This window comes from Balaenoptera ricei, chromosome 3 (assembly GCF_028023285.1).
Source record: "Balaenoptera ricei isolate mBalRic1 chromosome 3, mBalRic1.hap2, whole genome shotgun sequence".
Taxonomy (NCBI): domain Eukaryota; kingdom Metazoa; phylum Chordata; class Mammalia; order Artiodactyla; family Balaenopteridae; genus Balaenoptera; species Balaenoptera ricei.
Window position 1 is genome coordinate 156,342,736 of NC_082641.1, and position 23,323 is coordinate 156,366,058.

Here is a 23,323-nt window from a genome sequence, read left to right on the forward strand (position 1 = left end):
CCTTTTCTAGGCTGACCCATCTGGAAGTTGCTTTCCCGGCCCCGCCCCCCCAGGTATCAAATTCAGCCTCAACAGAACATGGGCCCTCAGAGATGCCACAAACATAGAGACCCCAGAATGAGAAAAAGGAGAGCGCTGTAAACCTGGATCTCAAGGAGGACAGAAACAGGCATTTTGCAGACAGCATGAAAGGAAAGCACAGAAAATGACTCCACTTAAAACAGAATTTTGAAAAAAAAAACAAAAAAACAAAAAACAGAATTTTGAGCTACAACAGCTCCGGGGACTTGAATTCTCTCCAGTTAATAAATACATAGTTTGCACCATCTTACCACAGAATAATCTGAGATAAGATGAGAGACAGGGTACTAAAGATCAACAAAACCTAGATTTTGAGTGAGGAGGACTCTGAAATGGGCAAGAATAGAGACATCTGCACTCAATACAAAAAGCTGAGAGTTTTGTCCACCCTTGTGAGGAAGGTATTAAGAACCTCAGTAAAGGGGCTTCCCTGGTGGCGCAGTGGTTGAGAATCTGCCTGCCAATGCAGGGGACACGGGTTCGAGCCCTGGTCTGGGAAGATCCCACATGCCGCGGAGCAACTGGGCCCGTGAGCCACAACTACTGAGCCTGAGCGTCTGGAGCCTCTGCTCCGCAACAAGAGAGGCCGCGATAGTGACAGGCCCGCGCACCGCGATGAAGAGTGGCCCCCACTCGCCGCAACTGGAGAAAGCCCTCACACAGAAACGAAGACCCAACACAGCCAGAAATAAACATAATAAATAAATAATAAAAATTTTTTACAAAACACCAAAAACATAAAATCTGGAAAAAAGTTGAACACCTATATACGCCCTGCAGACTTTACATTTAGTATTTTGAAGAAAAAAAAACAAACAAAGAACCTCAGTAAAAATGATTTAGAGTCTTCAATTACTCCTTTTCTTAGTAAAAGTGGAGGGAGATAAACAACCTTAGTAATCGTTACGGATAATATCCGGACTATGGGTGTGTCACTGGCAATCTCAGAAAGTGGGTCTCTCTTGCCCTCCTGGGGCCCCTGGGGCTGTGCCAGCCCACCGGCACGCCCCACGTGGGGTGTCTGCTAGACTAGGGCATGGGTGGGGAGGCCCAGGTGTGAGGGGCCAGGTAGAGTACCTCTGCCTCCCCCCTGATCTCCTCCACAAAACTGCCCCTCCTCCTGAAGCCTGACCCCCAGGTCACACGTTCCTTATCATGACCTCACTGGGCAGTGATGACCTCACCGGCCTTCTAACAGTTTCCATGGCCGCGTAACTGCCAACGTGCTGCCCTCAGAGAAACTTCCCTGACAGTTCTCCACCAGATACCAATCTCTTTGGTTGTCTGAGTGAGAATGTGTGACTGGATCGTCTATATTAACTCAGACCTGTGCTCTGTTCCATGGGTGGGCAGTGCGGCAGGTACACCGAGACCGCCCGGAGGCATGGTGTACACACAATCTCACCTGGCTGCCTCATGTTCCTGTGGGGTTTGCCCACTACGTATACCTGAGCGCGTTGCCAGCTGTAAGTAATACCAGTGACCTGGGACACCTTCAGGGACCCACAGTGCTCACTGCTGAGGACAAGTGAAAGGTCATCCCTGGACAAGTGTGCAGGATGGTCCTGATCTTTATAAATGGAGCTTCCCCTTTGGGCTACAGGATGCTTCCATTCAGACCCTTTCCTGATTGGCCTCTTAGCAAAAGACAAGTGCATTTTTGTTGGCAAATGGTAAATGGAGCAGTTTGAGGAAGAGGGCCACTCCTGAAACACACCTTCAAACCCAGGCACCTCTGTGCTGTCATGGAGACATCTATATCGGTGCCCTCAGACACATCCCATCCTGAGCTGCTGAGTACTAGGGGAGAGGGTGGTGCCATATTGATGGGAAGACTGGAAGCACCAAGAGGGATGTTGAAGTGCTAATGAGACTGGGGGGCTGAGGAGATGGTGTCCCAGGAGGCTGGGTTGGTGTGAGCCTAGACTTGGTACCCAGAACGCGGTTCTCAGTCTCCTGATCACTCTGCCTCAGTACTTGGCCTTGTTCTAATCTACATAAAAGTATCAGAGGGCTAGAGTTCAGTGTGGTGGAAACAGGCAGTATAAATGGGGCCCAAGAGGGGTTGCCAAGGTGGGAGGGGTTCTTCACCAATTTACATTAGATTATTTTTTTCCAAAACTTGAAAGACATTTCCATTAAAGCCTCAGAAGTGACAGACTGCAAGAAATGTTTTCTCTGTTGTGGAAGGGAGAGATGGAGAGGCTCATGGTTGCAATGACTTTCGGGTTCTACTGTTTTCCCTGGAAACGGTGAAGAGACTTCCTCATGTGCTGCAGCCGTAGGCTCTAGGAATTGCTTTTGCAGCCAGTGTCCCTTCCCTAGGGACTCATAGAGGTGATGGGCCAAGGCTGTGTTTTGGATGTCAAGTCGATTAAAGGTCTTCAGCCAGAAACTGGGAGAGACATGAGAGAGGGAAATTCTGGCAGGAGACTGTGTACAGCAGAAGTGACTGATCAGTTCTGATTTTCTTTGCAGCAGCAGTGGCTCCCGTTTCTCCTCCTACCCCTGGTCAGTACCATGTCCCCTACCGAGGGTGTGGAGAAACGCAGTTGGGCTGGCATGGGGAGACATACTGCCTGGTTGGTGGCTACCGGGCCTACGGGGATGTTCCTTTGGCCACGCCAGCAACGGTGGAAGCAGAGAAGCCAGTCCCCAGACGTGCTCCCAAGAGAAAGCGCGCTCTGGAAGAGTCAGACGAAGACCTGGGTTGCCCCAGACCCAAAATCCGGCGATTGGAGCATTCAAGCAGCTTCGGACTAGAAGGTGCTTTGATTCTCAAGCAGGGTGGCCCAACCTCTGGGCACATCCCCTCTGCAACAGCCTCAGTAAACCAATGTCCCATCCTTACTTGCTCAAGGTCGGCAACAGGGAGTCCCCTCCTAAAGAAGGTTCTCTCGCATTGCCACTCTCTCAAAGGCTGCCCCCAGTGTGGTTCCCTCCTGTGGGCCTGATCAGCCTTAGGGCAGAGTTGTCTCTTTCCTTCTCTGAGTCGGACCAAATCGTCTTAGTAACACCTCTTCACAGTGGTGACCATGTGTTTCACGGGGGCTGCTGCTGAGCCTTTATCTCATCCTTTCACGGTGGAGAGAGGGAGAATTATAATGATTTTTACTTCTAGGGGAGAGGGTGGTGCCATATTGATGGGAAGACCGGAAGAACCAAGAGGGCTGTCGAAGTGCTAATGAGACTGGAGGGCTGAGGAGACGGTGTCCCAGGAGGCTGGGTTGATGTGAGCCTAGACTTGGTACCCAGAACGCGGTTCTCAGTCTCCTGATCACTCTGCCTCAGTATTCGGCCTTGTTCTAATCTACATAAAAGTATCAGAGGGCTAGAGTTCAGTGTGGTGGAAACAGGCAGTATAAATGGGGCCCAAGAGGGGTTGCCAAGGTGGGAGGGGTTCTTCACCAATTTATATTAGATTATTTTTTTCCAAAACTTGAAAGACATTTCCATTAAAGCCTCAGAAGTGACAGACTGCAAGAAATGTTTTCTCTGTTGTGGAAGGGAGAGATGGAGAGGCTCATGGTTGCAATGACTTTCGGGTTCTACTGTTTTCCCTGGAAACGGTGAAGAGACTTCCTCATGTGCTGCAGCCATAGGCTCTAGGAATTGCTTTTGCAGCCAGTGTCCCTTCCCTAGGGACTCATAGAGGTGATGGGCCAAGGCTGTGTTTTGGATGTCAAGTCGATTAAAGGTCTTCAGCCAGAAACTGGGAGAGACATGAGAGAGGGAAATTCTGGCAGGAGACTGTGTACAGCAGAAGTGACTGATCAGTTCTGATTTTCTTTGCAGCAGCAGTTCCTTTGGCTACGCCAGCAAAGGTGGAAGCAGAGAAGCCAGTCCCTAGACATGCTCCCAAGAGAAAGCGCGCTCCGGAAGAGTCAGACGAAGACCTGGGTTGCCCCAGACCCAAAATCCGGCGACTGGAGCATGGTGCCAGGAGGTAGACCCCACAGCATCTTGCTGGTTGAGGCACTCTGAAGAGAGGGCAATGGTTTAACTGCCTAAGGCAGCGACTGCCTCTTCCTGCAGTGACCCACCCCGTCCCCCCACTGCCCACTGCCACAGATCACAACCTGCGTCGTTCTGTTTGAGCCTTCCTCAGCCAGGAGCCTCCTGCCACACTAAATGGCCAAAAGCAAGGAGCCTCAGAAACTGAGGTTTGAAATGACAGTCTGCCCTGAACATCCCAGGGCTGAAGCTGGCCTGGAAGAAAACGTGACGTTCCTCTGCTCAACCCTCAGGGGCCCCTTTGTCAGCTGAAGACAGAAAAGTCTGCACTCTGCGAGCCGAGAAGAATGCAGGAGCAGAGACAGGGTGCAGAGAAGCCTTAGCAGGCTACCACATGGGCTCCTGCTCTGAGCCAGTGTCAGCGGCCACCACCACAAACCAGGGGGGAGCTGGGTTTTTTGAAACTGAAAGCAGCAATCTGTGGCTTCCCAAAGAGCCTCCTGCCTGGGGTCTCAGGAGGCAGGATAGAGAGACCCAGGAAGACCTGCTCCCTGAAGCAAGAACAGGATGGAGAGTCAAGCAGCACGCACCCTGCCCCGAGGTTCACATGCTCCTTTATTCCCAGCCCTTTCTGTCCCCAGGGGGGTCCCTTACTGCTCAATGTTTTTCTGTAACAGACTTCTAGGGTCGCCAGTGCTCACACTTAGGTCACTACCCCTGTGCTAGGCACTCCTGCTACCCAGGAAAGGTTCCAAAGGTGGAACAGCTCCAGGGGGTGCCAGGGATCAGAGCAAAAACTGGAGAGGCTGGGGATGAAGGAGTTTGGGCACAGTCCCTAAAGCATCTCAGTGGTTGAGCTTCTGTGAGAAGGCACATCCCCTCTCTCTCTCTCTCTGTGTGTGTGTGTGTGTGTGTGTGTGTGTGTGTGTGTGTGTGTGTGTGTGTGTGTGTTGGAGGGAGGGGGTCCCCAGAGGAGGCAGCTAGGGGGAGGGCCTGAGGCTGGAAATGGGGAGTGGCGTGCGGCCTCTGAGCAAGCACAGGCACTTAGCCCTTGAGGTTTCTGGGAAAGCTAGAGTCACAAGGGCCTCGAGATAAGGCAAGTGTAGCAGCAGAACCCAGGTGCCAGGTCTTTCCTCAGAACCTATACTTCTTCACGAGGCCAGGCCTTCCATGCTGAGGTAGGAGGGATCCTGGCCAGAAGGTCGGCCAGCAGCCCTGGGAGGAAGGTTGCTGCGATGGGGGCTCTGCTGCCATGGAAATGACTTCATTTCCTTCCACTCAAATAGCCTACTGACTGGGTTCCTGCTCTGCTGAGGAAAAGGGTCGTTGACTCTCCCCAGAAGGTGTTCAGTTCACATCCCAAAAGTCCCTCTCTTCAGGCCCTGGGGAGGTGTAGCAGCTCCTGAGGGCGCTCTTTCCTGAGGCTGGCTGCCAGAAGTGTGTGTGTGGGGGGGTTCCTGAGAGTTCCCGGGTGCTGGTTGAAGTCCCCAGAGAATGGTCATGCAGGTTGGGGAGTCAAGTAGGTGGAGAGAGAAGGTCGGGGGCAGAGGGCCCCTTCCTGAATCCAGAGCTCACAAGGTTCCCCCCCCCCATTTCCAGAAACTCTCTCTTCCCCCACACCAGCCCACATGGCCCCGTACCGGGAAACCGGGAGCCCAGAGCACCTGTGGCCGCAGAGACACTGGCACGCAGCCCTCGGAGTGGGCGGGGCCGGCTGCAGGCAGATGGGGACGCGGTGTGCTCCCGGGAGGCCTCGGGCTGAAGGTGGCCCTCTGAGAGAAGCGGCCCAGCTTGGCCAGGAAGGTTAGAGGCGGGGGAGAGCAGCCTAGGGCGCCCCCTCGGAGCAGTGGGAGTGGGAAGAGGCGCAGGGGCGGAGGGAAGCCGCGACGGGAGGCGAGTGGGCTCTCAGCAGAGGCCAGCTTAGCCCGCGGGAGCTGCCTCGGAGCAGGGGGCGGGAGGGCAGTGCCGCCCCGGGGCTGCCGGGCTTCGCGGATCGCGGCTCTCCGCACACGGCTCGCAGGGCCCTGTGACTCTGTATCCCCTCCCTCACCCCGCCCCCCTCGCGAGGCCGCGCCGCTGGGTGGCCTGTGTGGACGGGCACAACCCCATCGCCCGCCCCTCTCACACCCGCCTCTGCCCACCCGCCTGGCCCTGCGCAGCTTGCGGCCCGGGGGCCTCGAAGGTCCCCGCGCACTCAGCCAGCGGCCTCTGCTGTGTCTGCTGCTGCTGCTGCTGCGTCTGCTGCTGCGGCCGGGAACCCGCGTCCAGACCACGCCGGGCACCTCCAGCACCCCGAGTCCGCGGGAGCGCACGCGGGCCCTGAGGCGGGACTTCCCGCTTGTGGACGGGGGGCTGCAGTGTGTGCGGGCTGGTGGGGGCCGGTGGGGGCCTAGCCTGGCCCTGGGCAGGGGAGGAGGTCCGGAGCATGCAGAGCTAGTGGGGAGGCTCCCTCACACCACCCCTGGATGTCCTCTCCATCATCTATGGATGCCCTTCCCCTTCTCTGTCATCCCCTCCCTGGTGGGAACCCCTCAGCCCAGGCCTCAGCTGCTCCTAGTATAGTCTGTGTGACAGTGTGAGGTGGGGGACCCCCCGGCTGGCCCAGGCCAGGCAATGTGTCCTGCCTGATCCCAAGACCTAAGGAGCCCACCCATTTGCCTTGACCTCCCTCCAGCCACAACGACATGCCCCTGGGTCCTGAGGCAGTTTTACCACAATGGGCTCCAGGATGTTAATCTGTGCAATTTCAGCCATGGCCAGACCAGCTTGGACAGGCTGAAAGACGGTCTCGTGGGTGCCCAGGTACCAAAGGGCCACACAAGGTGCCACCATGGCTGCTGGGGAATGTGGGGCAGTTTGGGGGCCTCAGAGACCACAGGTGAGTCACACTGGAACTAAGTTACCATAGTGGCCTAGAAAGTGCCATGCCATGGATGCTGGGGGCTACAGGGGTCACAGTGAGCCAACCTGACGGGCATCCGAGTACCACAGAAAAAGCAACGCGTTCCATGTGACTTCTGGGCACAGTGAGTGCTGTGCCAGCTGAGGAGGCTATGAGAAGCCCAAGGAGTTCCAAAGCCCAAAGCGAGCCCTGGCCTTCCCTCAGTTCTGGTCAGCCTACGTCCCATGCCAGACCCACGAACGGGATGCTGTGCGCCTCACCCCGGATCAAATTGACCTCATCCGCCTCATGTGTGCCTCCTATTCTGAGCTGGAGCTTGTGACCTCACTTAAAGGTAGACGGGGGACTTCCCTGGTAGTCCAGACGTTAAGACTCTACGCTTCCACTGCAGGGGGCTCGGGTTTGATCCCCGGTGGGGGAACTAAGAGCCCTCATGCTGCGCGGCACGACCAAAAAAAAAAAAAAAAAAAGGTAAACAGACTGGTGGTGGTAGGTGCTAGGGACTTCAGTAAGCTACCCCTGCCTCTGAAAATGATCATCTGACCTACCTGCCCCCAGCTCGCAACAATACCCGGAAGTTGGCTTGCCTCATTGGTGTGGAGGGCGGCCACTCACTGGACAGTAGCCTCTCCATCTTGCGTACCTTCTATGCGCTGGGTGTGCGCTACGTGACACTCACCCACACCTGCAACACGCCCTGGTGAGCGCAGTGCAGATGGTAAGGGCCCAGTGAGGCAGGGATCTGCCCAAGATCACGCTGGGGCCCAAAGCAAGTTTACCCCTGGGATCCGCCCTGAACCTGGGGTGGGGAGGGGAATGGAGGTTCGCAGAACAAGACTGAATCCCCAGAAGGGCCCTCCTACTGCCAGGCACAGCCCAGTTTGGGTCCCTCCTCTTGCACCAGGGAGTTGCAGGTGTAGACGGTTCGACAGAACCTCTTTCTAGGCTCTTGTAGCCAAGTCATGGCCACCAGTCAGACTGCCTCCTGGCCATCCTGCAGGGCACAGAGCTCAGCAAAGGGGATCCACCCCTTCTACAGCAATGTCAGTCGGCTGACCGGCTTGGGCGAGGTAAGGACCCGGGTTCCATACCCTGCCCCACATGAATGTACAGCCCCGCCTGTTCCCTACAGATAAATGCACACAAGGTAAATGCAGCCCTGATGCCCTCTCCCCATCCTGTCCCTGCAGAAGGTGGTGGCAGAAATGAACCGCCTGGGCATGATGGTGGACTTGTCCCATGTCTCGATGCTGTGGCACGGCGAGCCCTAGAAGTGTCACAGGCACCTGTCATCTTCTCCCACTCAGCTGCCCGGGGTGTGTGCAAGAACACTCGGAATGATCCTGATGATATCCTGCAGCTTCTGGTGAGAGACTGCCCTGGCCCTCAAACCTAAAGCAAGAGGTTCAAACCGGGAGCCCTTGAACCTGAGCCTCTTCTCCCTCAATTTCCTCAAACCCCAGGTTAAATATCTTCTGCCCCCAAAACCCACGGTCCACAGCCCCTGAACTCCTGAGCCCTAGGTGGGGGTCTAGGTGGTAAGATACTCCACCACACCCGGAAACCCAGGGCCAAGACACCACCCAGACCAGGGCTGCGGCTCCTCCATTCACACAAACCCAGAGAGGAGACGACTCTGACCTCAACACCTTCCTCACAGGGGCCGAGAGAGTGAACAGGCAGCTGGCTGTGCTGGGGGCCAAGCTGACTGTCCACCGGTCCGCCCCTGCAGAAGAAGAACGGTGGCATCGCGATGGTGCCCTTGTCCGTGCGGGTGCTGCAGTGCAACCCGTTAGCCAACGTGCCTACTGTGGCAGGTGAGCCTCACCCTGGGCTCTCTGAAAACTCTGATTTGGAGCTGAAGCTGGGTCCAAACTTGGGGAGGACTTCAGAAGAGCCCCAGTGGCTTGACCCAACTGTTGGCAATAGGTACAGCTCCCAAAAACCCAATAACGGACGGTACACAGCACCTTGGTGCCATGTGGAACTGGAGCCACGGAATCAAAACTGCGGTACTGATGGGTAGCAGGGAGGCTGTCAGACACAGAGCCCGGGTGCTGCCCATCTGTGCCTCTGCAGGGGCTCCTAAAGCGCACTGCCCCTACCTCTGGCCAAGGGACTGGACAGCTCCTTAGGTCTCTGGGGTCTTCATCAGTTGTACTCTTGTTCCTCTCTCATCCTCCACACCCGGGGAAAGGAGCCCCAAAGGTTCTCAAGGAGACTGGGAGGCAGGGTGAATCGTGGGTGGGAAATGGCCCAAACAGGGGGCTCTGGGGTCCACTCCAAATCTGAAGTCCAGTCTAGAGCCAGCTGGGATCACTTCAGATCAAACCTCAGGGCCCTCGAGTTGGTACTCTCGGTGCCAGGCCACGAAGGAACTGGACTGTTTGGCCTACAGGCTGCAAAAAGGGGAATCAACAGAGGCCAGTCATCACCCCCACCCCTGCCCTGGAAGCCCCACACTGCTGACTTCCCATTCTTCAGATCACTTCGACCACATCAGGGCAGTCACTGGATGCAAGTTCATCGGGATTGGCGGAGATTATGACGGGGCTGGCCGGTGAGTGCTTCCCCATGGCTTGTCTCGGGCTGGCTGGGCAGCAGTGGGGCTTTCACAGCCACCGTGCCCACCACACTGTGGTCCTCATGGCCTTGACCATAGCCTCAGGTGTGCTGGCCCAACTGGTATCTCCCCTCTCCCAGGGTCTGCTTCCTGGGCTCTCCTGTCTGCTTGGCCCTACTCTAGGTCATCATATTTGTCTAAAACACCACACAGAGCTCATCTGCCCAGCATCTGCGCCCATCCAGTGCCAGCAGACCCACGGCCTCTGAGCAGACTCTTCGCAAGGTCTGGGCTGGGCTGACCATCGTCTCTGCCTGCAGCTGGGTCTGTGCACGCAGGGGGGTCAACCCAGTTCTTAAAAAGCTTTTCTTCTCTTTATAAATGGAGGCAAAAATTGCATTCAGTGAAAGGCATAGATCTTAACAGTACAATTCAATGAGTTTTGACGAATAGTCGAGGCGCTCTTGGGGCCTTCCTTTGAAGGATGAAGAGCAGGAGTGAATCATTTACTCTCTCCAAGTCTCCATTTTCCCTATCTGACCAGGGCTGGGGTTCAGTGGACCCTGGACACATAGGGCTCTGGTTCTGACTCAGGACCAGGGAACAGGTCTGAGGCCCAATAGCTGGCTGGCTGGCGGCCACACAGGTTCCCACAGGGGCTGGAGGACGTGTCCATATACCCGGTACTGATACAGGAGTTGCTGAGGCGTGGCTGGAGTGACGAAGAGCTCTGGGGTGTGCTTCGAGGAAACGTGCGGCGGGTCTTCAGACAGGTGGAACAGGTATGCTGGGCTGGGCAAAAGAGTAGCTCTGAGCAGGTGGTCTGAGCAGGTGTACGTGGGGGTGCTGTGAGAGGTGCTGCCCGCTGACTGCCGCCTCCAGGTACGGGAGGAGAACGAGGGACAGAGTCCCTTGGAGGATGAGTTCCCAGATGAGCAGCTGGGCAGCTCTTGCCGCTCCGTCCTCCCACGTCTGCATCAGAGAGAGGATCTGGCTCCAGACCAGAAACTAACCAGAGCTGCGGTTCGTGGGAATCCCATTTTGTCACCTAAGTGGTCATTCTCAAAATCTTGCCCCCACATGGGCCCAGGCCTCACAGTTATTGCTGCCTTCCCAGTCCTCATTGTTTGGCTCTGGTGATCCAGTTAATCCTGCCAGATGTCACTTTGGCAGCCACAGATACCCCACAAAGTTTCCTTGCATGCGAGCACAAACATTTCCTATGTATTATTCTCTTCTGATAATTCTTTCAATGTATCCCTTCTGGCTTTGTGCAAAGCGATTCTTTGTTTTGTACACGGGGACCACATCTGGGAAAACATCGCCGCACCCTCATAAGTGACAGGGGGAGACCCGAACTGGCCAAGCCATGACAGGAGCTCGCCCCTGCTGAGCTCTACAGATCCCGCCCCTTCCACACAGTTCGCCAATTCCGCGGCGAGCTCATCTTTCTTGATGTTCTTCCCTTAGGAGACGTGTACAATGCAGCAGGATTCTCAACCCGTTCCCCGTGGTCACTTGTGCTAGATGGAGCTTTGCAGTGTTCTGTGCCGGCCGTGGGCCGCTGGTGGAACACTGTGTGACAACTGCCTGCACAGGACTTCAGGGTTCATGAAATGTCTGTCTTCCCAGCCTGACGCTGCTGAAAACCACGCTTCCCAGAGAAGGAGAGAGATCCAGCTGGTCCACACCTGCATACACATTTGTTGACATGTGCAGAGGACAGCAGGCTCTAGCAGGACCCACATCAGCCTAAATTCAAGAACTCCGGTGCCAGCCCTTGACAGCAGCTGAAGGGGGGTTTACAAGAGATGCAACCTCGAACCATACCCTAGGCTGAATCAGAGGTGCTGTTGGAAGAAATAGGCCGTTGTGTCACTTTCCCGAAGAGTTTGGCCACGAGAAAAGTCCCCCAGAGCCCAGCACTGTGGGAGAGGCCTCACCCACAGAGCAGGGCAAGTGTCCCAGGCAGGGTGCCCCGCGCCCGGCACCCCGCCAACGCAGCAGGAAGGTGCCCCCCCTACGCCCCAGACAACGGGAGCTCTCCCTTCCTCAATAATTGAGCTTCTCATCCAAAAGAGGTTCTCTTCCCACCCAAACATTAGAGCTTCTAAATATTTCAGGATCCCTGGGTTGTAGAGGGTCACTCGCCGTGCCCTTTGGATAAATGAAGCCAACGTCAGCTGCTTCTGGGCTGGCCTTGAACAAAACCATCAAGATGGAAAATCTCTGCTCCTGCCCTTCCTCCCGTCACCCCCCGTCAAGCCTTTCCTGCTGCATGCAATGACCCGGCTCTTTTGTGAGCAGATGAAGAACACCCACGGTGCGTGCAGTTCTGTGGTCCCTGCAGAGATGAGGTGGGTGCGGGGGACCCTCAACCATGCTGGCCTCTGCTGCCATCCCCAGGGCCCTTGATGTGGGCTTCAGCACAGCACAGCCAGCCTCAGGAGGCCTGTGGGACCACTGGGGCCCCGGTGGCGATCCCCTGGATGTTCCTGGGAACGCTCCCACGACTCCAAGGCCAGTCCTGCCAGCACCCAACTCCACCAAGCTGGCACTCCTTACCTTTTCCGGATTCCGTTCGCAGCTCCCTCCTCATACGCATTCTCAAAGCTTCCAAGAGGGGTGACCCCACTTCTCTGCTACAACTCCACCCTGAAGGCAGCCCCCGCCTGACAGCACCGCCCGCCCCTCCCCCCCGCCCCCCGGCAGGGCAGCCCTGAGTAGCTGCCCCTCCACGTGCACTGTCCGTTCCCAGGTCCCACGGCAGCCCGCCGAGGGGTGGAGCCTCCAGGAGAGCCGCTGTCCGCTCGCACTGCCCCAGCATCACCACCGCCACTTGCCGCCACTCTGCACTTGCCTCCTGTGTGCTTCCCCACCCCGGTCCCCTGCGTGGGTCCCCCGCTGCGCGTACACAAGCCTGTGCAGAGACAGAGCACAGCCACCAAGTCTGAGCCTCGCCGCTGACGTCTGTGCTTGGAGAGGCTGGAGGAAGCTGCTCCCCAGTCGGCTTCACCGCAGGGTCCTGGTACCCAGTCTGCCTCCAGCAGGGAGGTGATGCGACCCCACGGAAGGATGCCCAGAAGCTCTCCCGGCCCGCGGGGTCTGGGGCTGTTCAGCTCTCTAATGCTGGGTCCTTCGGAGATAAAGTCTTCAGTCACCTGCCTGGGCACCCCATCCCCTCTGAAGATACAAACTCAACCTCCTCCAGGGTCTTGGCCTGGAGGGAGGAGCCGCCCAGGGTCAAAGCCCATCCCTCTCTCTTCCCACCTCTAGACCTGTGGGAAGGGCTCAGGCTAAACTCCCGGTGCCTCTTCTCTCAAACCCTCAAATGATAAGAGAAGAGGTATGTCTGTCCACCTTGCAGGGTCCTTACTCCGTCTGCCAGTAGGCGACATGGTCCTGGAGGTGCTTCTTAAACTGCCAGTCTCACTGTCTTAGCCTCAGAGTTACACACGCCCAGGAAGGACCCCGGGTACACGGCGTCCCGTTACTCCCAACTCTACTCCTGAGCGTCAGGGTTAGCTGACAGCAGGCGACAACCCATTTCAGGGATTTCTCATTTCCAAGGGCTCTTGAATGCAGAAAGAGCCCTAAGAGTCAAAGGAATTTGGCTCCAGTGGTGAAGTTACAAGTCATCTGGCAAACACTTACAGCTGGAGGGCCAACTAAGCACCCCCTTAAATCTCACCACACAGACTCTGCTGATCCGGGCTGGCCGGTGTGGTTCTCCTAAGGTTGCTTGTGCTATCGATCATCTTGCTGTACCTCCCAGTTAAAGATACAGCCTTAGGAAGATGGCTGGACCCAGACCATCAGGCAATCATATTTACCCATTGACCTACCCTCTTCCTCCCTCCTTCCTCCCTCGCTTTGGAAGCTTTAGCGAAACATATTTCACTTCCCACTTTACAATGAAATCATTAGCCTCTAAATAATGCACCTTGCATGGATAGGAGGGCAGGCAGTCTGCACACACACCTGTGCTGGTCGCTCTGCCCAGTGAAAGGGAGGAGCAGAGTATTCCCCAAGGGGCTTTCTCGGAGCTTCGGAGGCTGAAATTTGAGGGTTGACGGGGTGTACACGTCAGGAAGTGAAAGAGAGAGACTCCAGCTGCGGGAGAGGAGGGGAGAGACTCTCAGTGGTCTTCCTAGGTAGTGAGCTGTCGGAGCGAGTGGCATTCCTCCCCATCTCGCCCATGAAACTGTAAACACAGCACATGTCTCTGTGTCCTTTTCCTAACAATGGATTATTTTTTAAAATCTTTTAACTCTGTGTGTTGTTGTACAGGAGGGTCACTGAGGGATATATTTGAGGCTAGGACCCCTAACTCCATGAATAGCAAAGTTAATATCTGATGCAGCCAGGACGTTGCAAAGCCTCTTGGGACCCCAGGCACCCAGGATCGCTGTGCACGGAAGAGCCAGCTGCCCATTCGCTGCTCATCCCCCTGCAGGCTCCCCTGTCACTTGCTTACCTGGCCTCCTGTCTGTATGTTCCCTGTTGCAGCTCACGGTGCTTGACTAACTGAGCCCGAAGCATTCAGAGCCTCTTCTGCTGGGTGCTCAGAGCACTGATCCCAAGAGCTGCACCACCAAAACAGGATTCTAAGGGTCGACACAATGGGAAATCTTGCAGTTTATCCTCTTTCTAAGGACCCACTGTACTTTTTGTTAGTAAAGCCTCTTAGATAACCTTTAAGAAAGACACCTGGGTTTTTTTCCAAACTCACTCAACTTTTCCCATAATGAAATTTTTATTAATATCCCGCAGACTTGTGCTTCACAAAAACACTCAGGAAGTCTTTTCCAGAAGCGTATAGGTCGTGTCTGCAACAGTAGTTCTCGTGCAAATGCAGCAGTGAACTTTGCGTGACTGTTTCAAGGATGTTTAATGAAAGCCAAGGGCATGATTCCTAAAATGCAATTCAGTGAAGATAATTATACAAGGAAATAAACTAATATGGTTCAAGTCATTGGCCTTCTGGTAGACCAGTGAGAGGCATCTGCCTCAGACTGCCTACAGGGGTGGATGGGGCGGGGGACCTTGGATGGTCACTCCTAAAGGGCACTCCTCTCCCAGACTTTGTAAGTACTAAACAGCCCACAATTCGAGGTTAGACTCTCAGAGGGAAATCAAAAGCACTGTTATCTTGCTTTAATAATTGAGGATAGGATCTATATGCTTTGGAGAGGAGAAAAGCAAATGGCAGAGATGCCATCCAAGTAGGAAACTTGGTGAGCTAATCAGTATTCTCCCCTGAATGGAAGTCTCTATCCTCCTCCAGGACTGAGGCAGGGACGGACTTGCCTGAGGTCATATAGTGAGTTGGTAAGAGGAGAAAGTCACATCCAGTTCCCAGACTCTGTTCAGTGGTTACTCACCCTACCAACAACCCAAAGACCTCAGCTCTTCTTGAATATCTTGAACTGAGTTGTGGGCTTGTAAGGTGCCCAGAAGTTTTGTATGGTTTTGTTTTATTTCTAGTAAGTAGCTGGAAGTCTGAGACCACGGTTGATGCACAACCAGAGGAAAGGGAAGGAAAAGAGGAAAAAGTACATGAAGTGCGTCCTCCTGAACTCTTGCTATTTTGGTTTCAAACTTCACTTCTCCGTACTCTAACCATGAAAATACCGATGGTCATGGTGATGGCAGTGGCTGTGATTTACTGAGCACCCACTCTGTACTCTGTCCCGTCTTAAGCAGGCTCTCTTGATTCTCATGCTGGTTCTGTCTCATTTTTCTGACTTTTAAACCTTGGAATGTCCCACCCACTCCTCTTCTCCATCCTCACTCACTCCCTTGATGATCTCATGCAGCCCCAAGATTGTTAATGAACTACACACTGATGAGCGTATCCCAGCCCCGGCCTCTCCCGGGGCCCCGGATGCTCACACGCCTCTGTCTACCCATCACCTCCACTTGGGTATCCAACAGACTACTGCTGCTTAATGCGCCTGAAGCCAAATTCTTGGTTCCTGCACCCCACAACCAAAGGGTTCTCCTTTCACCCAGTTCTCCGTTTCAATATGTGACAACTCCAGTTTACCCATCGTTCAGGACAAAATCTTTTTTTTTATTGCAAAAGTGTTGTTTCTTTTTTCTTAAATTTTTATTGGAGTAGAGTTGATTTACAATGTTGTGTTAGTTGCAGGCTTACAGCAAAGTGAATCAGTTATACAGATACGTATATCTGCTCTTTCTTAGACTCTTTTCCCGTACAGGCCATTATAGAGTATTGAGTAGAGTTCCCTGTGCTATACAGTAGGTCCTTATTAGTTACCTATTTTATACACAGTAGTGTGTACGTGTCAATCCCAATCTCAGGACAAAATCTCGAGGTGTCTCTTTGTGTCTCACTATTCACCCAACCCACCCCTCATACTAGCTCATCCTACAGGTTCTACCTACAGAATATTTCCAGATTCTGACGGTCACTTATCACCACGACCACTGCTGAAATCCAAGCTCTCTTCCTCTCTCACCTGGAGATGCAGTCACCTCCGACCTGGTCTTTTGGCTTCTCCACTTACAGTGTTGTTGTTTTCTTTATTGGAGTATAATTGCTTTACAATGTTGTGTTAGTTTCTGCTGTACAATGAAGTGAATCAGCTATAGGTATACATATATCCCCTCCCTCTTGGACCTCCCTCCTCCCCCCCATCCCACCCTTCTAGGTGGTCACAGAGCACCGAGCTTACAGTCTTAAAAGCTACTTTCCACTGAACAACCAGAGTGGTCTTTCTAAAATATACATCAGGTCATTTCTCTGCTCAAGGCCACCAGTTGTTTCCCATCTCACTTAGAGTAACCCTGCCAGGCTGTATGATCCAACCAGCCCCTGCGTGCGTGCACACACACACACACACACACACCCTCTCTGCCCTCTTCTCCTTGACCCCCACTTTCCCACCCCTCCAGCCACACAGAGCTTCTTCATGCTCCTTGAACTTGCCAAGCACTCTCCCACTCCAGCACCTTTGAACTAGCTCTTTGCCGTACCTGGACATCTATATGGCACCTCATTTTCTTCCAGGTTCTGTTGAAGTATCATCTTATCAAAGATGCCTTCCTTGACTGTCCTTTAAGAAAAGTCATCCCCACATGCATACACTGTCTCCCCTACCCCTCAGCCCGGCTTTATTTTTCTTCTAAGTATCATAACCACCTGACACAGATGTCATTGCCGTTTTCCATCTTCCCATGTTAGACTATTAACATCCGAAGAGGAGAGACTGTTCTGTTTACTGCTTGATTTCCAGCACCTAGAATACACCAGAGTATGGATTTATATGTTTATATTATTTGTTAAATCAATGAGTGCAGGTACCGTGATCCAATTTTACAGATGAAGAAACAGAGACTCTTAGAAGCTGATTACCTGCCAAAGACCAGTAAGCGGTTAAGTTCAACCAGTAAGTTCATCAGACACTGGAGTCTTTCTTTGCCTTGGTGTCCAGTCCCCTGTGGTGCCACCACGTCCATCACATTCACAACAATAAGGCATCTCCTTCTCCCGACCTCTCTTCTGCTGCTTCCGGGAAACAAACTGCTCTCGGGAGGTGTGGTGGGGAAATGCACAAACCAGCAACAGGCAGAGAGAAGTACAGGGTGTGTGCGGTTTTATTGGTGCCACACACCCGGCCTCTTCTGTCTCTTGTAATCGAGTTGCTGAAATGTGTACGGCTGGCCCAGATTCCAGGGCACCTACTCCAGAGGAAAAGCGGGGCTTGCAAAGGAGGCTGGAGATGCCCACGGCCACTTTGCTGAGCCTCATCACACGCGCTGCTCAGGCTTCTGGATTAATCATGAGATGTGGAAAAGAGCAGGAAATCTACCTCCGTAACTGCAGCTCAGCTGGGTTCCTTAGGACATTTCCCAGCAGGCAGAGTGATCCCCGCTTTGCCAGTACTGCAGGCCCATCCTTAAGCCCAAGATCCGCCATCCCCTCCTGGGAACAGAGTGCCTGACTCGCCCTCCCACCAAGACCTGCCGGGGGAGCCAGTGGACGCCCCTGACCCAGAGCTGCCAACAGATGCCGCCGCCCACCTGGCTGCCACAGGATGGGGCCGGGAGGGGCAGGGCAGCTGGCCCCAGTCCGGCTTCCCGCTCCCCCTCCCCCGCCCCTCCCCCCCAGCGCTGACTCCCCCCAGCTCTCGTCAAACAGAACCAGCTCTGCTACTTACCAAGTGTAGCACCTTGGGCACGTTATTTAATCCAAGCCTCGGTTTCTGCGTGTAAAGTGGGGTCAAGATCACGCTGACCTCCTAGGGCGGCTGTGAGACTGACCGAGACGAGGTCTACCTGGCAGCCAGCAGAGTGCTTGACCCGTAATGGAGCCGGGTAGGTGGCAGCTGTCATCAACACAGACTCAGAGGGCTGGCAGGGGTATCAGAAACCTTTCAGCCAGTGGGAGGCACTGCCAACTACACCCCTGGTAGGCAGGGAGAGCTGGACCAGTTGCCAGCCAGCCCATCCCTCAGTCTCTGGGGCAACTGCAGGGGTTCCTACCAGCCCCTCCCTCCTTCCTGCATCTGATTCCGATGCCATCAGCAGTCAGTGAGCCCAGAGGGACTCTCCAAAGCTCCCCTGGCTTTCCAGTTTCTAATTTCTACCATGATAACCTACCGTGGGTCCAGAGAAAGGCAAACTCTTGGCCACCTGAGGGACAGGGAGGCAAGATACCCAGTCTCGCTGTGGCTGATGGTAGAAAGCACGATGGCAACTCAGGTTTCTAAGCCTCCAAAGACAGTGGGGCCAGGCATGTGCCTACCAGCTTGGGTGAGTCTATTGCTACATCTTGGGGAACTGTGTTAGCCGCCTGGCATCCTGTTGGTGACATGACCTGGCTCACAGTGAGAGTGTTAACACACAGAAATCAGCAGACGTTGCCAGTCAAGGTGCCTCCCTTACCCCAACCCCCAAGAGCTGGTGAACGTTTATCAGCCCACCACCCAGCAAGACTGTTCTCGCTCCCCACCCCTGCCTTGGTTGCTTGTAACTATTCCCCTCCCACTACACGCCCATCTCAAGTGTTCCTGAAATAAACCGCCAGAGACAGGTGATGAGAAGCCACTGGGGATGCGGGCAGGGGGGCTGACCCCCTGAGCCAGCATTAAGGCTCCGCCTCCCTCCTTTCACTGTCTGTGCTCCTTCTCGGAAGAAAGTTCACCAGCAGGTATTTGGATGCAAAGACTCATCACCAAGATCTTTGCACCAGTGCTCCGAGGTGCATGTGGAGCAAAGAGGCAACCAGGAAAATGGCTCAGAGCCCCGGAACTCTGACCTCTAGGGGACCACCTAGGGTCACAGAGACTTGTGGACTCCGCCCAGACCCCATGGAGAGCCTTGTGAGGAAGAGCTTGTGGGGCTGGTGGAAAAGGAGGGCTATCCAGTGTCAGCCAGCATCAGCGAGCTCAGCAGAGACCTCAGCTTCTCTGGGGTCACATCTGCATCGCCCCTTGAGGAAGCTGAAAGGAATCCAGGGCAGCAGCCTTGAGGCTGAGGGAGACGGAGCATCTCTGCCCCCATGCCCTTCACCAAATGGACACTGGCCGTTCTGTTCCATCAGGAGCATCGCTGAGCAGCAGCAGCTTCTCCAAGGACCCGGGGGCCCCGGATACTGGGAGTGGCACCGCGGGACCCCCGATGGGCATCCCCCTCCCTCCCCCTCTCTCCCCCACGGAACCCCTTCCCTCCGCAGCAGTAGGTTTCTCCCTGAACTTTACCCTTAAGGGAATCTGGTGCATTCTCTCCTACAATATTTATGACCCACATCAATTTTTCATTCATCCCATCACTCAGCTTCTCAGGCGAGTTTGGAAACTTTCCCTCTGAGTTCTCCTTCTGCTGAGGGTGAGATGGGGACCGGAGTAAAGCCCCAGGGACCTGCTGCACCATCCGCCCCGCCATCCTCCTGCCCAGAGAGCCAGTGTCTGCCACGTTAACTGCCAGCCCGTCCGCCCCTCTTTCTAAGCCGCTCACAATCTGATTACACCTCAACGTCCAACCTTACACCCCACCTCTGCGGCCCCTGGCCCCCCCCCCCCCACTTCTCACTGTGATCTGCAAACACAAAGCTTCCCCTCCCTCTCTGGGTGGGGAAAGGGGTTCCTATTGCTTCTGACCCTGTCCTTCCTTTGGTGCATCTGGCCCTGCCTCATCCTCCAAGCCCAGACCAATTCCACATCTTCCCCCAAGCCACGTTTCCCCTCATCTAACCCCCATACCATCTCCTTGCTCATCCCTGTTTCACTTCAGCCAGTAATTAATGACTCAGTATTTAGCTGTTCTTTAACTATTCTCTCTGGCTGAAATGTAAGCTCCCTAAAGACAGAGTCTGCACTTTCACACTTCTGTGGCCTGGTTCCCATGGGGCTTACGGTATATAGCACCAGCTACGTAGCAGGTGCTTCATAAATAACTAGATACAGAAATAAATAGCAAAGAATAAAATAACATAATAAAATGATAAATAATAATATAATTATAAATAAACGATTTAATACATAACTTGGTGGAAATCATTTGGACTTTTCTCTAATTTCTACCATGGGTCTTGGTAGAAGACCCATGGTAGAAATTATTATAATTGGGTCTTGTTTTTATCTGGTCTAATCTCAGATGTAATGACGATAATACAGAGATGTTCTTATCTCTGAGAAATACGATAGTATGTTAATTATATTAATAATAATAACGATTGCTCCAATTTATTGAGCCCTTACTCTGTGCTGGAAGCAGCAAAGTGTTTTGCAGGCACTATCTAGCTGACCTTTCAGGTAAGTGTTGTTATAACCCCCATTTCACAGGTGAAACACAGAGAGGTTGTGACTTGTCCAAGGACACACAGCTAATACGCGTTAGAGCAAATGCTCAACAGCTGTAGCTCAGACCAGGGCCCATGCTTAAACGTCGCCTCGTTCCTGCCACAGCTAGTAGCCCTGCATCCCTACATCCCTGCGCACAGTCTCCAGGAGGGCAGCCTGAGGTGTGGACAATGCAGTAGCCACCAAAGGCCGGTGCAACCAGCCCAGCGAAAGAGGAGAACCTTCAGGTAAATATGGGGAATGAGCATAAACACTTATATCTGCTCCCGCCTGAAATACCAGAAATGTTACGTAAAGGAATAACAAAAGGGTCGCTCCCCAAAGACAGGGAGAGGAGGGGAAGCCACAGCATCAACACGACACAACAACCAAGACCCAACACGGCCAAAATTAAATAAATAAAATAAATTTTAAAAAATTATATCAGAAACGAAAGTACTTCTATTTAGAGACAGATTCAGCAGTAAGGATACTGACAGCAACAGAGAAAAAACAAAAGAAAAAAACCATTAAAAATTAGAGAGTACAAAACAATGAGAAAGACACAGCCCAGGTTCATTTAATACAGGGACAACTAGTCCTTAATACCTTACCTGTCTAGTAGAAATCACTACAATGCAACTTATTTTTACTGTGCATAATGTCACTCTAATTTATCTAGAAAGGATTAAATTGTGTTCAGCATTTTCTTTTTAAGAAGCATGAACTCGTTAAATTTAAAAGTTTTTTAGTTAAAATGTTTATAACATAGAATCCTAAAATAGTTTTCTCCTGATAGTCTGCCTTCCTCTATATGTACAAGCAGTCATACGTGATGATCTGACTGGACCTGTTGAGAAAGAAAAGGCAACTCTGCCCCAGAAGCTACTTTGCATGAACCTGAGATGAGGTGGAAGAAGGAAAATCACTGGACTGACTGAAGCAGAGTGATGATTAGGGATCAATGAAAACAGAACAGTAAACTGAGGGCCATGAATCCTGGCACAGCAAACAGGAGTAAATGAAAGTTTTCAGGAAAATAGTTATGTGGGATGCATATGCAGTCAACTAACCTTTGACCACGGTGCCCAAAACACAAAATGGGGAAAGGATAGTCTATTCAATAACTGGTGTTAGGAAAATTGATACCCACATGCGAAAGAATACCATAGACAAAAATTAACTTGAAATGGATTAAGGACTTAAATGTAAGACCTGAAACCATAAAACTTCTAGAAGAAAACATAGGTGGTAAGCTATTTGACATAGGTCTTCGCCATATCTTTCTGGGTTTGACACCAAAAGCACAAGCAATAAAAGTAAAAATAAACAAGTAGAACCACATCAAACTAAAAAGTTTCTGCGCAGCAAAGGAAACAACCAACAAAATGAAAAGGCAACCTATAGAATGTGAGAAAACATTTGCAAACTACCTATCAGATAAGGGATTAATATCCAAAGCATGCAAAGAACTCATATGCCTCAATAGCAAAATAAAAAAAAAAAATCCAATTAAACAGTGGGCAGAGGACCTGAATAGACAGTTCCCCAAAGAAGACATACAAATGACCAACGGATATATGAAAAGGTGCTCAACATCACTAATCATCAGGGAAATGCAAATCAAAACCACAATGAAAAAAAAAAACAAAAAAACACCACAATGAGATATGACCTCACTACCTATTATAATGTTTATTATGAAAAAAGACAAGAGATAACAAATCTTGGTGAGGATATGAATAAAGGGAACCCTTGTACACTGTTGGTGAGAATGTGAATTGGTGCAATCACTATGGAAAACAGTATGGCAGTTACTCAAAAAGTTAAACATAGAACTACCGAATGATCCAGCAATCCCACTTCTGGATACATATCCAAAGGAAATGAAATCAGTATCCCAAAGAGATATCTGCATTCCCATGTTCATTGCAGCATTATTGACAATAGCCAAGATAAGGAAACCTGTGTCCATCAATGAACAAAGAAAGAATATGTTGTATATATATTCAATGGAATATTATGTAGCTATAAAAAAGAAGGAAATCCTGTCATTTGTGACAACATGAATGAACTCGGAGGGCATTATGTTAAATGGAAAAAGTCAGACTGAGAAAGACAAATGCTACGTGGTATCACTTACATGTGCAATCTTAAAAAAAAAAAAAAAAAATTGAACTAATAGAAACAGAAGAGAAGGGTCCTTGCCAGGGTCTGGGAGATGAGGGAAACAGGAAAACGTTGGTCAAACGTACAAACTTTCACTTTTAAGAAGAATATGAATAAGTTCTGAGGATCCAATGTACAACATGGTTACAGTAGTTAATAATACTGTCTTGTATACTTGAAATTTGCTGAAACAGACTTTAACCATTCTCACCACCAAAAAAAACAAAAACAAAAACAAGGGTATGGGGGTAGAGGGGAACTATGTGAGGTGATGAAAATGTTAATTAACTTCATCAGGACAAGTATTTCCCAATGTCTAGGTGTATCAAATCAGTTTGTACACTTTAAATATATACAATTTTATTTGTCAATTATACCTCAAGAAAGCTGGGAAAACAAGAACTAAATAAATATTTAGTAAATGACAAAAAGTTATGAGGTAGGTGTTTAGGAAATATTAATTAGGAAACACTGTACAGACAGGACTAGAGCAGACAGGTACTGCAAACAAGGAAGTAATCTCTCTCTTCTTCTATGGCAATAAACTAAGAGTACCCATGCCTGACAGCAATTCATCAGCAATGTCCCAAAATGCAGATTCCCAAGAGAAAGAACAAACGAATAGGAGAGAAGAGATGCTATGTATATCCTCAGCCTATGGCTTTATCTGTTTTCAGGCTACAAACCAGTTTCTTACAGTCCCCTGGGAATAGGAACATGAACCTGCAGGAGGATAATGGCTGCTTTAACATCTCTCTCTAAGCTCATCAACGATGTGCTAATAGTTCATACATTTAAGCCAGACACTCGTAACTCATTTTCAGTGGTGCAATTGTCTAATAAATT

The 23,323-nt window shown here is 51.9% G+C and overlaps 1 protein-coding gene across 20 annotated transcripts in view; it reads right to left on the bottom strand.

The window, feature by feature from the left end:
• The window catches only part of LOC132362734 (ELKS/Rab6-interacting/CAST family member 1-like), a 187,013-nt gene that overhangs the window by 59,631 nt on the left and 104,059 nt on the right, over window positions 1-23,323 (bottom strand). For 4 of the 20 annotated variants that reach the window (XR_009502457.1, XR_009502452.1, XR_009502456.1 and 1 more), the window contains exons 9-11: window positions 13,978-14,107; window positions 13,482-13,613; window positions 9,043-11,350 (exon numbers count right to left, since the gene is read on the bottom strand). The exons of 1 other annotated variant lie outside the window; for it this stretch is intronic. Coding sequence is in view for 8 of the 19 variants with exons in the window: in XM_059917716.1 (XP_059773699.1) it covers window positions 16,681-16,765; window positions 16,882-17,049 (253 nt within the window). In the remaining 11 variants the exon portion in view is untranslated. Of the gene's footprint in view, window positions 1-9,042; window positions 11,351-12,414; window positions 12,637-13,481; window positions 13,614-13,977; window positions 14,108-14,304; window positions 14,416-16,435; window positions 16,766-16,881; window positions 17,050-23,323 lie in introns of those variants that run through there. 15 more of the 20 variants (XM_059917712.1, XM_059917711.1, XM_059917709.1 and 12 more) reach the window with 9 other exon arrangements.